A 13,915-nucleotide genomic window follows, 5' to 3' on the forward strand; every position below is an offset into this window, starting at 1 on the left:
AATGTCAGAAGGTAGTTTTAGTATTTACAATTGAGTCATTTAGCTGACGCGCAACTTACAAGCTGTGAACAACACGTCACCAGGAGGGGTGCAGCTCTGGCAGCTAAGGGTCAGTGGCATCACTCATCAAATAGTATCACGTGTTACACTCTGAGTGCATAGTAGTATATACATATTAGCAAGATAGGTAGTAGTATAAGAATAGTAGCATATAGTATTAGGGCACATAGTAGTAGTAGTAAAAAAAAAAAATCTAAATCTTTCTTCAGAAAAATGTAAGCGATAAGAATTTATCCTGCCTGCAAATAGTTGAGAAGACTTTGTAGTTGTGTTTTGATGTAGCAACCATTGTCAATGTAATTGAAAGAAGAAGCCGGCTCCCGTTTCAGGGGACACTTTCCCCGCAAACATATGACATTCCTTCAAAACCACCCTTTCATCTTTGCATACGAAAACACATGAAATATTAAGTCCAGCTTCAGGAACTATAGCTTTCCCAACACACCATATTATGCCATTCCTCACTACTTTAACAACGAGGAAACACACGAGATGCCAAACATAGATATAAGGTTTGAGTCCTTACAAACAGAGAGGATGTAGATACAAGGTTTGAGTACTTACAGAGGGGGCAGACACAGAGGGGAGAGGATGTAGATACAAGGTTTGAGTCCTTACAGACAGAGAGGGGGCAGACACAGGGTACCTACAGACAGAGAGGGGGCAGACACAGGGTACCTACAGACAGAGAGGGGGCAGACACAGGGTCCTTACAGACAGAGAGGGGGCAGATACAGGGTACCTACAGACAGAGAGGGGGCAGACACAGGGTACCTACAGACAGAGAGGGGGCAGACACAGGGTACCTACAGACAGAGAGGGGGCAGGCACAAGGGTACCTACAGACAGAGAGGGGGCAGACAGAGGGGGCAGATACAGGGTCCTTACAGACAGAGAGGGGGCAGATACAGGGTCCTTACAGACAGAGAGGGGGCAGACACAGGGTACCTACAGACAGAGAGGGGGCAGATAGAGGGGGCAGATACAGGGTCCTTACAGACAGAGAGGGGGCAGATACAGGGTCCTTACAGACAGAGAGGGGGCAGACACAGGGTACCTACAGACAGAGAGGGGGCAGATAGAGGGGGCTGATACAGGGTCCTTACAGACAGAGAGGGGGCAGACACAGGGTACCTACAGACAGAGAGGGGGCAGATAGAGGGGGCAGATACAGGGTCCTTACAGACAGAGAGGGGGCAGACACAGGGTACCTACAGACAGAGAGGGGGCAGATAGAGGGGGCTGATACAGGGTCCTTACAGACAGAGAGGGGGCAGACACAGGGTACCTACAGACAGAGAGGGGGCAGACACAGGGTACCTACAGACAGAGAGGGGGCAGATAGAGGGGGCTGATACAGGGTCCTTACAGACAGAGAGGGGGCAGATACAGGGTCCTTACAGACAGAGAGGGGGCAGACACAGGGTACCTACAGACAGAGAGGGGGCAGATAGAGGGGGCTGATACAGGGTCCTTACAGACAGAGAGGGGGCAGACACAGGGTACCTACAGACAGAGAGGGGGCAGATAGAGGGGGCAGATACAGGGTCCTTACAGACAGAGAGGGGGCAGACACAGGGTACCTACAGACAGAGAGGGGGCAGATAGAGGGGGCTGATACAGGGTACTTACAGACAGAGAGGGGGCAGACACAGGGTCCTTACAGACAGAGAGGGGGCAGACACAGGGTACCTACAGACAGAGAGGGGGCAGATAGAGGGGGCAGATACAGGGTCCTTACAGACAGAGAGGGGGCAGACACAGGGTCCTTACAGACAGAGAGGGGGCAGACACAGGGTCCTTAGAGACAGAGAGGGGGCAGACACAGGGTCCTTAGAGACAGAGAGGGGGCAGACACAGGGTCCTTACAGACAGAGAGGGGGCAGATACAGGGTCCTTAGAGACAGAGAGGGGGCAGACACAGGGTCCTTACAGACAGAGAGGGTGCAGATACAGGGTCCTTAGAGACAGAGAGGGGGCAGACACAGGGTCCTTACAGACAGAGAGGGTGCAGATACAGGGTCCTTACAGACAGAGAGGGGGCAGACACAGGGTACCTACAGACAGAGAGGGTGCAGATACAGGGTCCTTAGAGACAGAGAGGGGGCAGACACAGGGTCCTTACAGACAGAGAGGGGGCAGACACAGGGTCCTTACAGACAGAGAGGGGGCAGACACAGGGTCCTTACAGACAGAGAGGGGGCAGATACAGGGTCCTTACAGACAGAGAGGGGGCAGATACAGGGTCCTTACAGACAGAGAGGGGGCAGACACAGGGTACCTACAGACAGAGAGGGGGCAGATAGAGGGGGCAGACACAGGGTACTTACAGGTTCTTAGATCTCTTCTTCTTGGTGCCGTCACAGCTGCAGGGGGATCCGGCGCTCAGCTGAGGGGAGAGGAAGCAGAGGACATTCTGCATCATCCACTCTCCAGAGCCTGGAGCCACACACACACACACCTAGCTATAGCTATAGCTTACAGTAGCAACTAAAACAAGAGTAGGTTAGCAGTCCTCATAGCTCGACTAGATTCAGTATGTGTGTGTGCTGCTACGTCCTTGTCGTAACATACACAGCCAGCCGCCACACGCAAGCTAGTATAGTTAATCCTTAGCAGCATGAACCCACAGCACAGTTCCCACAAGGTAGAGGCCACTGCAGTCAGTGTGTGTGTGTGTGTGTGTGTGTGTGTGTGTGTGTGTGTGTGTGTGTGTGTGTGTGTGTGTGTGTGTGTGTGTCTAAAGTGTGTAAGTGTATTGCTAAATGAAACTGACAGTGTCACACTGAAGGTTGCATGTGTGCGTGTGCATGTGACGAATGCCGTTTAGACAGAATGTGTGTGCGTATGTGTGTGTGTGTGTGTGTGTGTGTGTTTGTGTATCTGGGAGAGACCTTTCTCTTGGCCTCCTGCTGTGCTCTTGGTTCAAAGCCTAGAGCCCAGACCCCTGGTTTCACATTACACTTCCTGCGCCAACCGGGCATTCTGATTGGTTCAGAGAACAGAGGGAATGACCATGAGGGGTGGTGCGGGGGTCACTTGCCACTAATCTGATGGCCTGAAAGTGCCCCAAGAATGTGTGTGTGTGTGTGTGTGTGTGTGTGTGTGTGTGTGTGTGTGTGTGTGTGTGTGTGTGTGTGCGTGCGTGCGTGCGTGCGTGCGTGCGTGCGTGCGTGCGTGCGTGCGTGTGTGTGTGTGTGTGTGTGCGTGCGTGCGTGCGTGCGTGCGTGTGTGTGTGTGTGTGTGGAGATTGTGTGTAAGCAAGCAGCTCTAAAGAATGACCCATTGTATTATGAGAACATACAGTGAAATCTGAGCACTAGCTACAGCCTGGTCACAGATGGACATGTGTGTGTGTGTGTGTGTGTGCGTGTGCGTGTGCGTGTGCATGTGTGTGTGTGTGTGTGTGTGTGCGTGCGTGCGTGTGAGTGTGTGTGTGTGCGTGCGTGTGTACTGTATGTGTGAGCACATCTAGCCGTGATTTTGTCCATTGAATTATGTGAAATATGTGTATTTAACTGTGTGCTAACTATTATTGTATTGACACAATAACTCCTGCTTCAGGCCGTGGTCCCTTGAGCACACATTTCCTATGCTATGGATAAAATCTATGGTCTCAATCCCTCGCCTTTAGTCTCAAGAGTCACACACTATATATATCTATATATTTATGTCCTCACATACTGTACACACCGGCCACGGAACACAATACCTCATTGTGTCTTTGGCAGGTGTTCAACAGCATTGAATCTGGCCAAGACAATGTCAAGGTCATGTCCATGGAGACTCCAAATGTTAAATCCATTTGAGTGTGTCATCTAGGTCAGTGGTTCTCAACTGGTCTAGCCTCGGGACCCAACATTTTCCTTAGTCATTAAGTCGCAACCCAAATGTTTTAACCACTATGATTTATTTGAAAATATCTTTTTTGCAGTAATACGCAATCTTTCATTCACTGGCAAAAACATGAAATAAACACAAAAAAGTGCAACAAAAGTGCAACTACGGCTAAAAACCCAATGAAATAAAATAATAATATATAGATGTCTTAGCTTAACACTATGATCGGCGGGGACGAGTTAAGACGTCATTCCGAGCCATGCTCATTCTGCCGAAGACGCCGTAACTCGTCTTTGATGTCAATATTTCAAAAATCTGTCATCGAAATCATATTTCCTTTCCGGAGCCCTGAGACACACTGGTGATCTCCTCTCAACTCTCTAGCGGTTCAAGAGCGCCATCTGGTAGCCGATCGGCAGATCGCCAACCGGATATTAACCTTTGAACCGGTAGTACTCATCCATATGTGGTCCGGCCACTTGCTATACCTCCCGCGACTCCATCTTGAAACACTGGATAATAGATTGCTCGCCCTAACTCAATAAACAACGTTATTTGGACGTATATACTATTATACAACCTGGAAATGGATTGGGCATTTCTACATCCCATAATAGAAAAAAATCTGTTCCACGCTCATCTGCCAGCGGCGCGAGGAAGCCACGGTAAGATTCAGCGTTATTTTCTAACGTTTTCTATTCAAATCAAATGCAGGACCTGTTCAGAGGTCTTTAATTGGCATGCAACTATCCTCAATGTTTAGCGGTTAGCACACACGGTTACACACACACACACCGGAACACACACGCATGCATTGTTCTTTGTAGGATCGCAGATGCGATTCATCTCTGCGATTAACCCATCCCGTCGTCCTTCCCCCCAAGGGCAGCTGGGAGCAGACAGGCGTCGGCGAGGGCCGCGCCAGGGGACCAATCCAAGTGCTCCTGCCCGTCTTCGTCAAGGACACCACAGCGTTAGCGATCTGTTGTTGTGCATGTTTTTCCATTGGGTTTATCTTATCGGGGGGGAAACCCTTGCGAACACGGGGAGAACATGCAAACTCCACACAGAAAGGCCTGGGAGATACCCCACCTGGGTACCTGGGATCATGGAAACCTGGTCCCCAAGCGGGAATCGAACCCTGGACCTTCTTGCTGTGAGGCGACAGTGTTAACCACTACACCGTATACTAACTGATCTGATGAACATATGACCCACTCTGGATGAATCATCTAACGCTGCCCACGGAATTATAAACGATCCCCCGCCCATCCGGTCAACATCAGATGATGCGTAGAAACTTCTAGAAGTACGTGCAGTTGAAATTTTTTATCTCGCACAGATTCCTACCAAACTGTATTTGATCATCAATATAATGCATTTGGGGCTATAAATCACGTTCTGAAGAAAGCTGCAGAAAACGATAAAAACATACTTATACTTTAGACCATATTTTAGTATGAATATGTGAATGAAAAAGTTTAACGTTGCTACACCCTGAACAATACATATAGGACATTGAATGGGCCATAATAATGGCAGTTTAGCAATAGAATTTAAAAAGTTATAGCCCTGCAAAGAAGGGGAACTTCTCCATAGACAAATAGAGCTGGCGAGGGATGGTAAATTATGAATTTAACCCATGGCGATTAAAGTGTTAACATAACATACCTAAGTTTGGTGGAACTAATGGGATAACTGGGGTTGCAACAAAAGTGCAACTAGGGCTAAAAACCCAATGAAATAAAATAATAATATGCTTCTTAGCAGATTTCTTAGCTTAACATAACAGACCTAAGTTTGGGGGAACTAATGGGATAACTGGGGTTGCAACAAAAGTGCAACTAGGGCTAAAAACACAATGAAATAAAATAATAATAATAAATAATATATCCTTCTTAGCAGACTTCTTAGCTTAACATCCCAGGGAACTAATGGGATAACTGGGGATGTTGTTTGCTCCTGACAAGAGTCTCAAAGTCTGGGGTGATGGTAGACAAAGCAACTCTGAGGTCATGCTCAATGTCCAATCTATTCCTCTGCTTTGTCTTCAGCTGGACCAGAGCTGAGAAGGTAGTGCAAAAAAAAAATTATATAAAAAAAGAAAAATTAACGTTTTAATTTTTATTTTACACACACACATCCGCGACCCACTCAAAATGGCCCGCGACCCACTTTTGGGTTGCGACCCACCAGTTGAGAAACACTGATCTAGGTAATTGGTTATCAACCTTCTTTGTGAAAAGGACCCCCAAATTGATACACATTTGACCGCGGGCCCCAATTTGATTAGAGTTAGTCTCAGGGACCCCCATCTGAGAAGATATTAGTTGTATCCATTGATATTAGGGGAATCGCCAGAGGCCCCACAATACCATATTATCATGAAACTAGAGTCACCATTTTGTAAAGTCACGATATTGTAAAATCACGATATTGTAAAGTCACGATATTGCTACATATAGCAATTTATTACCTTTTTTCAACTGCAAATGAAGGGAAACTTTGTTAACATCTGGAATACAAATATATACAGTATATATAATATTATACATCATCTGTTTTATCTAATAATCATTTTCAGTCTGCTCATTCCAATAATTTTGGAAGCAAAAGATTTTTTTTTATATATATTTAAAATTTTCAATATATAATATAAAACATTGCAATATATTGCAGTATGGATTTTCTACCCCACCCCTATTAGATATGACTTAGTCCAGAATTCCATGAATGTAGGTGAGGAGATAACATTGGAGTGAGTGAAACCTATGCAGCTGTTCTCAAACTACAGGTCACGACCCAAAGTGGGGTCGTGGGTAGGTGACAGCGCATTGGCAAGTAAAAGGGAAAAAAAGAAAAGGGAAGAAAATCTATATTATTATTGTTTTTTTTAATGTTCTGGCAACATATTTTGGCTAAATATGCCCCGTTTTATAAATGTGTATTGATAAGATAGTGCTGTAATTACATTTTCTAATAAATATGCATGATCAAGTTCAACAACGTGTGCTTTTATTTTGATATTCCTTAATTCCACGTTGAAATTACGCGATACATTAAGTATAAAAAAATATCCTAAATAAAAAAAGTTTGAGAACCCCTGGATTAGAGTAATCACTCATATTCTCTCAAGTTTCAAGTTTCATGTTTATTTTGTCACATCCTCTCTTTTAGTATAGAGGAATGAAATGATTTAGTTTCTTGGACCCTCGCCCCAGCAGCAGCAACAACAGACTGTGTTCTGTACGACAAGTCAGCAGGAAGGGTACGACTCTTACAACTGAGTAACAATGTTCATCAAACAGTGCTGAAACTTGGGTGCTGCAGTGATGAGTGCATAGTAGTGAAGACATAACTAGTATAGTTAGTAGGAATAGTGCATGATAGTATAGGACAGTACGAATGTAATTTTTTTAATTTTTCTTGTACGTTTCTTTTTTACTTAATGTAATCAATAAGTAAAAAAATGTATTAGCATATTAAAGATTAACAGCATACAATAACAAAAATAAATCGCAACATTTTACAGTACAAGTGTGGTAATGGTATGTGCAAATTCGGCTTTTGTGCAAATCAGCAGCAGAGACGGCGCTAAAATAGCACTGGTTTCACTCAGTTTCCCTCCAACAGGCTGGTAGCCGGCCCATAGTGACTGTCTGGGGTAAAAAATAAAGAAAAAATGTCCCGGAGTCTGCTGGTCCAGACCTTGAGGCTGCTGCGGTACCATTTGCCGGACGGCAACAGCTGAACAACAGCTTTCTGGGGACCCCCTGGAACCTCCTCAAGAACCCCTGGGGGCACTGAGAACCATTGATCTATAGGTCATAAGTGGAACGACTGAGAGCCAAACGTGTTGCTGTAACGAGATGATGATATGAGACGTAGCTCTCTCGTGATCTTCATTTATAATGAATCAGAACCTTGCAGACATGCTGGGCCTCGTAAGCTATGGTGAGAATGTGCTACACAGGCAAACTAAGCTAAAGTATAGGGAGTAGGGAGTAGGGAGTAGGATGTAGGGTGTAGGGTGTAGGGGGTAGGGAGTAGGGAGTAGGGGGTAGGGAGTAGGGTGTAGCATGTAGGATGTAGGATGTAGGATGTAGGGTGTAGGATGTAGGATGTAGGATGTAGGGTGTAGGATGTTGGGTGCCCGTTCAGCAAGCTGGAACTTTAGTTACTTAGCATTTGACTCGATGGGTAGTTCTATAAATGTGAGCCTATAGTTATTGATTTGTGCAGAAAGCTCTTTCAAAACAAAGAACTATGAAACGGGAGTCAAGTCGGGACCAACAGCAGTCGGTTACATGACAGAAACTCACCGGACCTCCTCCGTTGGCTATACATCATAAACTCAGACCTTAATAAAGTAATTTGAGTGCATTTTTTTTTAAACACTCATCTAAAGATGACAAAACAAAGTACATTTCCTAAAGAAAATGTGTGCGGTGGCTGTAAGAAGATAACTTGAAGTGAGGATGAAGTTTGTAAAGTATAGTCAAAATCTTTCAAAAGCAGTGTGCCAGGAATACGAGATGGTTCGGAGATGTGCTGCAAGTTGCCGTTGCACTTCTCACTCACAAAATTCCATCACTTTGCTATTCTCTGCAAGAGAGAACATGGGTCACCGGCCGCTCCTATGCACTTAAGATGACTTGGAGTTGAAACATTGTTGTTTGAATGCCAACATCAACTGCTTACAGTTAGTGTCAGCACTCTGAGTCCAGTGCTGCATACTGTCCTGGCTCTACTCTGAGTCCATGCTGTCCTGGCTCTACTCTGAGTCCATGCTGTCCTGGCTCTACTCTGAGTCCATACTGTCCTGGCTCTACTCTGAGTCCATACTGTCCTGGCTCTACTCTGAGTCCATATGTCCTGGCTCTACTCTGAGTCCATGCTGTCCTGGCTCTACTCTGAGTCCATACTGTCCTGGCTCTACTCTGAGTCCATACTGTCCTGGCTCTACTCTGAGTCCATACTGTCCTGGCTCTACTCTGAGTCCATACTGTCCTGGCTCTACTCTGAGTCCATGCTGTCCTGGCTCTACTCTGAGTCCATACTGTCCTGGCTCTACTCTGAGTCCATACTGTCCTGGCTCTACTCTGAGTCCATACTGTCCTGGCTCTACTCTGAGTCCAGCGCTGCATACTGTCCTGGCTCCACGGTGGTGGGGGAGGGTGTGTGTGTGAGCGGGGGTGGGGGTGGGGGGGGGGGGTGGGTTAGAGAAATGTTAAGAGTGTACAGGATGTTGTCCACAACTGCAAGTCAAGTGGCAGACTGGGGTTGAGTATGTGTTTGTGTTTATGAGAGAGAGGAACAGCATGTAGCGAGTGTTTGTTTGTGAGAGAGAGAAACAGCATGTAGCGAGTGTTTGTTTGTGAGAGAGAGAAACAGCATGTAGTGAGAGTTTGTGAGAGAAACAGCATGTAGTGAGAGTTTGTGAGAAAAACAGCATGTAATGAGAGTTTGTGAGAGAAACAGCATGTAGTGAGAGTTTGTGAGAGAAACAGCATGTAGTGAGAGTTTGTGAGAGAAACAGCATGTAGTGAGAGTTTGTGAGAGAAACAGCATGTAGTGAGAGTTTGTGTTTACGAGAGCGATAAACAGCATGCAGTGAGTTTATGTTTACGAGAGAGAGAAACAGCATGCAGTGAGTTTGTGTTTATGAGAGAGAGAAACAGCATGCAGTGAGTTTGTGTTTATGAGAGCGATAAACAGCATGCAGGAGTTTGTGTTTATGAGAGAGAGAAACAGCATGCAGTGAGTTTGTGTTTATGAGAGCGATAAACAGCATGCAGTGAGTTTGTGTTTATGAGAGAGAGAAACAGCATGTAGTGAGTTTGTGTTTATGAGAGAGAGAAACAGCATGTAGTGAGTTTGTGTTTATGAGAGAGAGAAACAGCATGCAGTGAGAGTTTGTTTATGAGAGAGAGAAACAGCATGCAGTGAGTTTGTGTTTATGAGAGAGAAACAGCATGTAGTGAGTTTGTGTTTATGAGAGAGAGAAACAGCATGCAGTGAGAGTTTGTGTTTATGAGAGAGAGAAACAGCATGTAGTGAGAGTTTGTGTTTATGAGCGCGATAAACAGCATGCAGTGAGTTTGTGTTTATGAGAGCGATAAACAGCATGCAGTGAGTTTGTGTTTATGAGAGCGATAAACAGCATGTAGTGAGTTTGTTTATGAGAGAGAAACAGCAGGCAGTGAGTTTGTGTTTATGAGAGAGAAACAGCATGTAGTGAAAGTTTGTGTTTATGAGAGAGAAACGGCATGTAGTGAAAGTTTGTGTTTATGAGAGAGAAACAGCATGTAGTGAAAGTTTGTGTTTATGAGAGAGAAACGGCATGTAGTGAAAGTTTGTGTTTATGAGAGAGAGAAACAGCATGCAGTGAGTTTGTGTTTATGAGAGAGAGAAACAGCATGCAGTGAAAGTTTGTGTTTATGAGAGAGAGAAACAGCATGCAGTGAGTTTATGTTTATGAGAGAGAAACAGCATGCAGTGAGTTTATGTTTATGAGAGAGAAACAGCATGCAGTGAGTTTGTGTTTATGAGAGAGAAACAGCATGTAGTGAAAGTTTGTGTTTATGAGAGAGAAACAGCATGTAGTGAAAGTTTGTGTTTATGAGAGAGAGAAACAGCATGCAGTGGGTGTTTGTGTCTCCATTGGGGTTTTTATGTGGGTGTTTATAAGCATGCTTTTGAAAGCGACTTGGTATGTAATGTCTGAGAGGGAGAGTATGGTATTACTGTAATGATATTATGAATGTGTGTGCATATGTGCATGCGTGAGTGTATGCATGGATGTGTGTGTGTGTGTGTGTGTGTCTGTTCCAATGGGACCCATGTGAAATCTGAGACCAGTGTGACTGGCGTAGAGGGCAGGGTCAGGGAAGTAATATCCAAATCAAGTAGCTAAATGCGTTCCCGGGACATGAGAACCAGGGTGCCCCCATGCAGACCCCAGGGAGCCGTTCCACCAGGCTTTCCCTGTGAAACTAGAGAGGACTCTATAGCTCTTTAAAGTACCAGCTGTTCTGATCTTATCCCCCCAGGGACTTAAGGCCAGGATTAGCTAGGAGGCTGTCACGGGTACCCATCACGCCATGTTATGACATGGGAGAGGGGAGGTGGAGGGCTCGGGTGGGTGGGTGTTGTCTTTATCTCCTGTCTGCCCGTCTGCCTGCATGCCACACCAGAAGTCTCATTTACACTGGCCTGCTATGTTCTGCATGGACAGGGTCCATATTGATCCCCGTCCAGAGAGCTTGCCCTTTTGTCCTTTCACACTACTATTAGGAGGCTGTGCCAATGTAATTTTGTAATTATAATGTGGAGGGTGCAGAGTATTAAACTAAACGACATAGCAAGTGTATGGTATTACCCGATGACAGGCTACGTGGGATTTGGTTACCAGGGAATAGCATCTGCTGGCAACCACCTCCAAACTGGTTGTGTACCAGATGGAATGGTGTATTAGCAGACTGGTGCATATTGGTCTGAAAGATTGGTCTGAAAGGCATACTTTGTTGTTGTTCTCTCTCTCTCTCTCTCTCTCTCTCTCTCTCTCTCTCTCTCTCTCTCTCTCTCTCTCTCTCTCTCTCTCTCTCTGGCTGTCTCTTTTCCAAATGGGAAGGTGTGTCCTCAAATTACCCCCTCTTCCCTTCCCTGCCAATAAACTACTCAGTGACCGGAGTTCCATATACAGTAGCCTTGAAATGGCTAACTGCCATTTCAGAGTCATTTACATCCCACCGGCAATCCACAGCAACACATCGATTCCATCTCGTTTTAAAAGGGGGAGATTATGGGTTTCCGGCAAACGTTAGTCCTTGTAAAGTGATCCGATACTGATAGATTATCGGTATTGGAGAATTTACCCAAATACTAAAATCCAATACTAAGAAACACGTCTAAAGCCTCTTTTGCGCATGAACTCAATTCAATTAAATTCAAACCTTTATTTATTCTCGAAAAGGACAATTGAGGGTCACCTTTATTTTCAATGTCGTCGAGACTTACAGACATTTCAATGCATACATTTTTCATAATGTAATAATAATAATAATAACAACTATCTGTACTATCTATATAGCACCCTTCACATATTGACCGCAGCCCAAAGTGCCCCACAGCAAGTAGCACAAAATGAACATTGGCATAAAATCAGCATACAGTCGACAGAATAAAAACAATGTATAAAATGCAGACATAAGAATAGGTATAAAAGACAATATAAGTAGTGCAACGTAGAACGTGCAGACATAAGAATAGGCATAAAATAAGTACAATAAGTACAGTGTTGCTCGAATGCATGTGACTCTGAACAATGTGCAGAGAATCAGGTACAGGCATTGTCTGGAGTTGCCCTTTCACACATGTAGCACACACAGCAGGTGATTCTCCGTGGCAAACGTGTTCGGACATATGAATTCAGCCCGCTTGGTTTAGGCGAGGGGTGGTGCCTAGGTAGAGCGAGGACATGATGCAGAAAGGGACCTTTTCTGCCCGTGTACAGAAGATTATAATCTTAAATATTGATTTAACTGGCATGTCATTCGACATCCAATTACGCCCCAAATTATGACCACATAGTAAATGTTTAATACAGGCTAAAACACAGTGAGAAGCACATATTTAATATAAATGTACAACTTTGCTGCAGTCTCATCGTACAGCGTGCACCTCCACTTTTTGGAACATATTGGGTGCACCTCGCAAACTAGGTCAAATCTGGACGAGACAAATGCCTTGTGCGTCGTGAATTAAATTGAAGAGAATCAAGATAACCCACGTTTGTGTTCCAATTAACGTGCAGTTAAGGTCAGGAGTCCAGTGCATGTGTGAAAGCGGCTTAACAGGCCAGAAATCAAAGCAAAGTGACTTGATTTGCTGCATCTTTGACACATTGACTCTCTGTAATTAAGAAAAAGTTATTATATCTCAGTATCTCTGTTCATTAAAAGTAATGGATTGGATCAGTACTCAGTATTGGTCGTAATCCAAAGCCCAGGTATCAGTATCGAGACTGACAAAGTTGGAACAGTGCATCCTTATTTATGATAAGGGATTTTTTCACTAAAATATGGTACGCTTTTGGATGACGTGAGAAAAGCCCTACTTATGGATTGTAATTTCCTCTGTTGCATTGATGCCATTTTTCATTTGAGGGAGAGGGGAGGAACGGCCCAGACCTACTTTTTCTCAGAGTGGAGTTTGTCTGGAAGGTCTGGCAGCAATGGCTTCATAAACAAGACATGAAACTCCAATAAGATGAAGAGAAGTTGAAGAGAGCTTCATTCAAATGCAAGACTATAGGCCCAATATATAGGGAGGTCGCTTTAGTTTCCCGCACGGTCCACCCATATAGGGATTAATCATTGGGAAAATGTATTATCGGCTATTGTAATAATTATGCCTCATGAACATTGGCAAGCTTTCCATTTTTGCACAAAATGAGTTCCCTTCTATCACTAACATTATTGTTTAAGCATTTTTAGTTGAAATAAAGTTAGTTATAAGGTTTTTAATTTGTTGTTAAAAAAGAACTACACTTACCGTTCAGTACGTACTTATGTTCAGTGCTGTCGCCTAATACACGTCATGGCCATTGACAGTTCCATTGACAGTTGCGCTGATACTAAGCTAAGGAACGTTAGCGTTAACTTTACCCATAGCTAACGTTCTAGACAATTAGCATGTGTCGTTTCCATTCCAGTTCCCTGGCAGCATACTTTGCGTAACGTTGCGTAAAAAACAATAACGTTATAAACTATATACACAATATGTACAACGAAACAATTAATTACATTAGTATTTACAGTGTATATACTATAATATAATATGCAGCGAATTAACGTTATACGATTTAAGGCGAGAACATTTTGAGATTTTCTTTTATTTTGCTTCCTTAACATGTCTTATTTCAAACTAGTGGCAATCAAATATCAAAAGCACACAATTAGTTGTTTATTTTACTTAATTTTGTCTGATTGTGTCCATAAATCACAATTACAAT

At 44.2% G+C, this 13,915-nt stretch overlaps 1 protein-coding gene across 1 annotated transcript in view; it reads right to left on the reverse strand.

Moving 5' to 3' along the window:
* rgs3a (regulator of G protein signaling 3a) overlaps positions 1 to 13,915 on the reverse strand; it is a 149,839-nt gene that overhangs the window by 34,417 nt on the left and 101,507 nt on the right. The window contains exon 3 of the mRNA XM_084324085.1: positions 2,391 to 2,449. Within this exon, the coding sequence (XP_084180211.1) occupies positions 2,391 to 2,449 (59 nt within the window). The remainder of the gene's footprint in view (positions 1 to 2,390; positions 2,450 to 13,915) is intronic.

Source organism: Notolepis coatsorum (genome assembly GCF_963971535.1).
Source record: "Notolepis coatsorum genome assembly, chromosome: 11".
Taxonomy (NCBI): Eukaryota; Metazoa; Chordata; class Actinopteri; order Aulopiformes; family Paralepididae; genus Notolepis; species Notolepis coatsorum.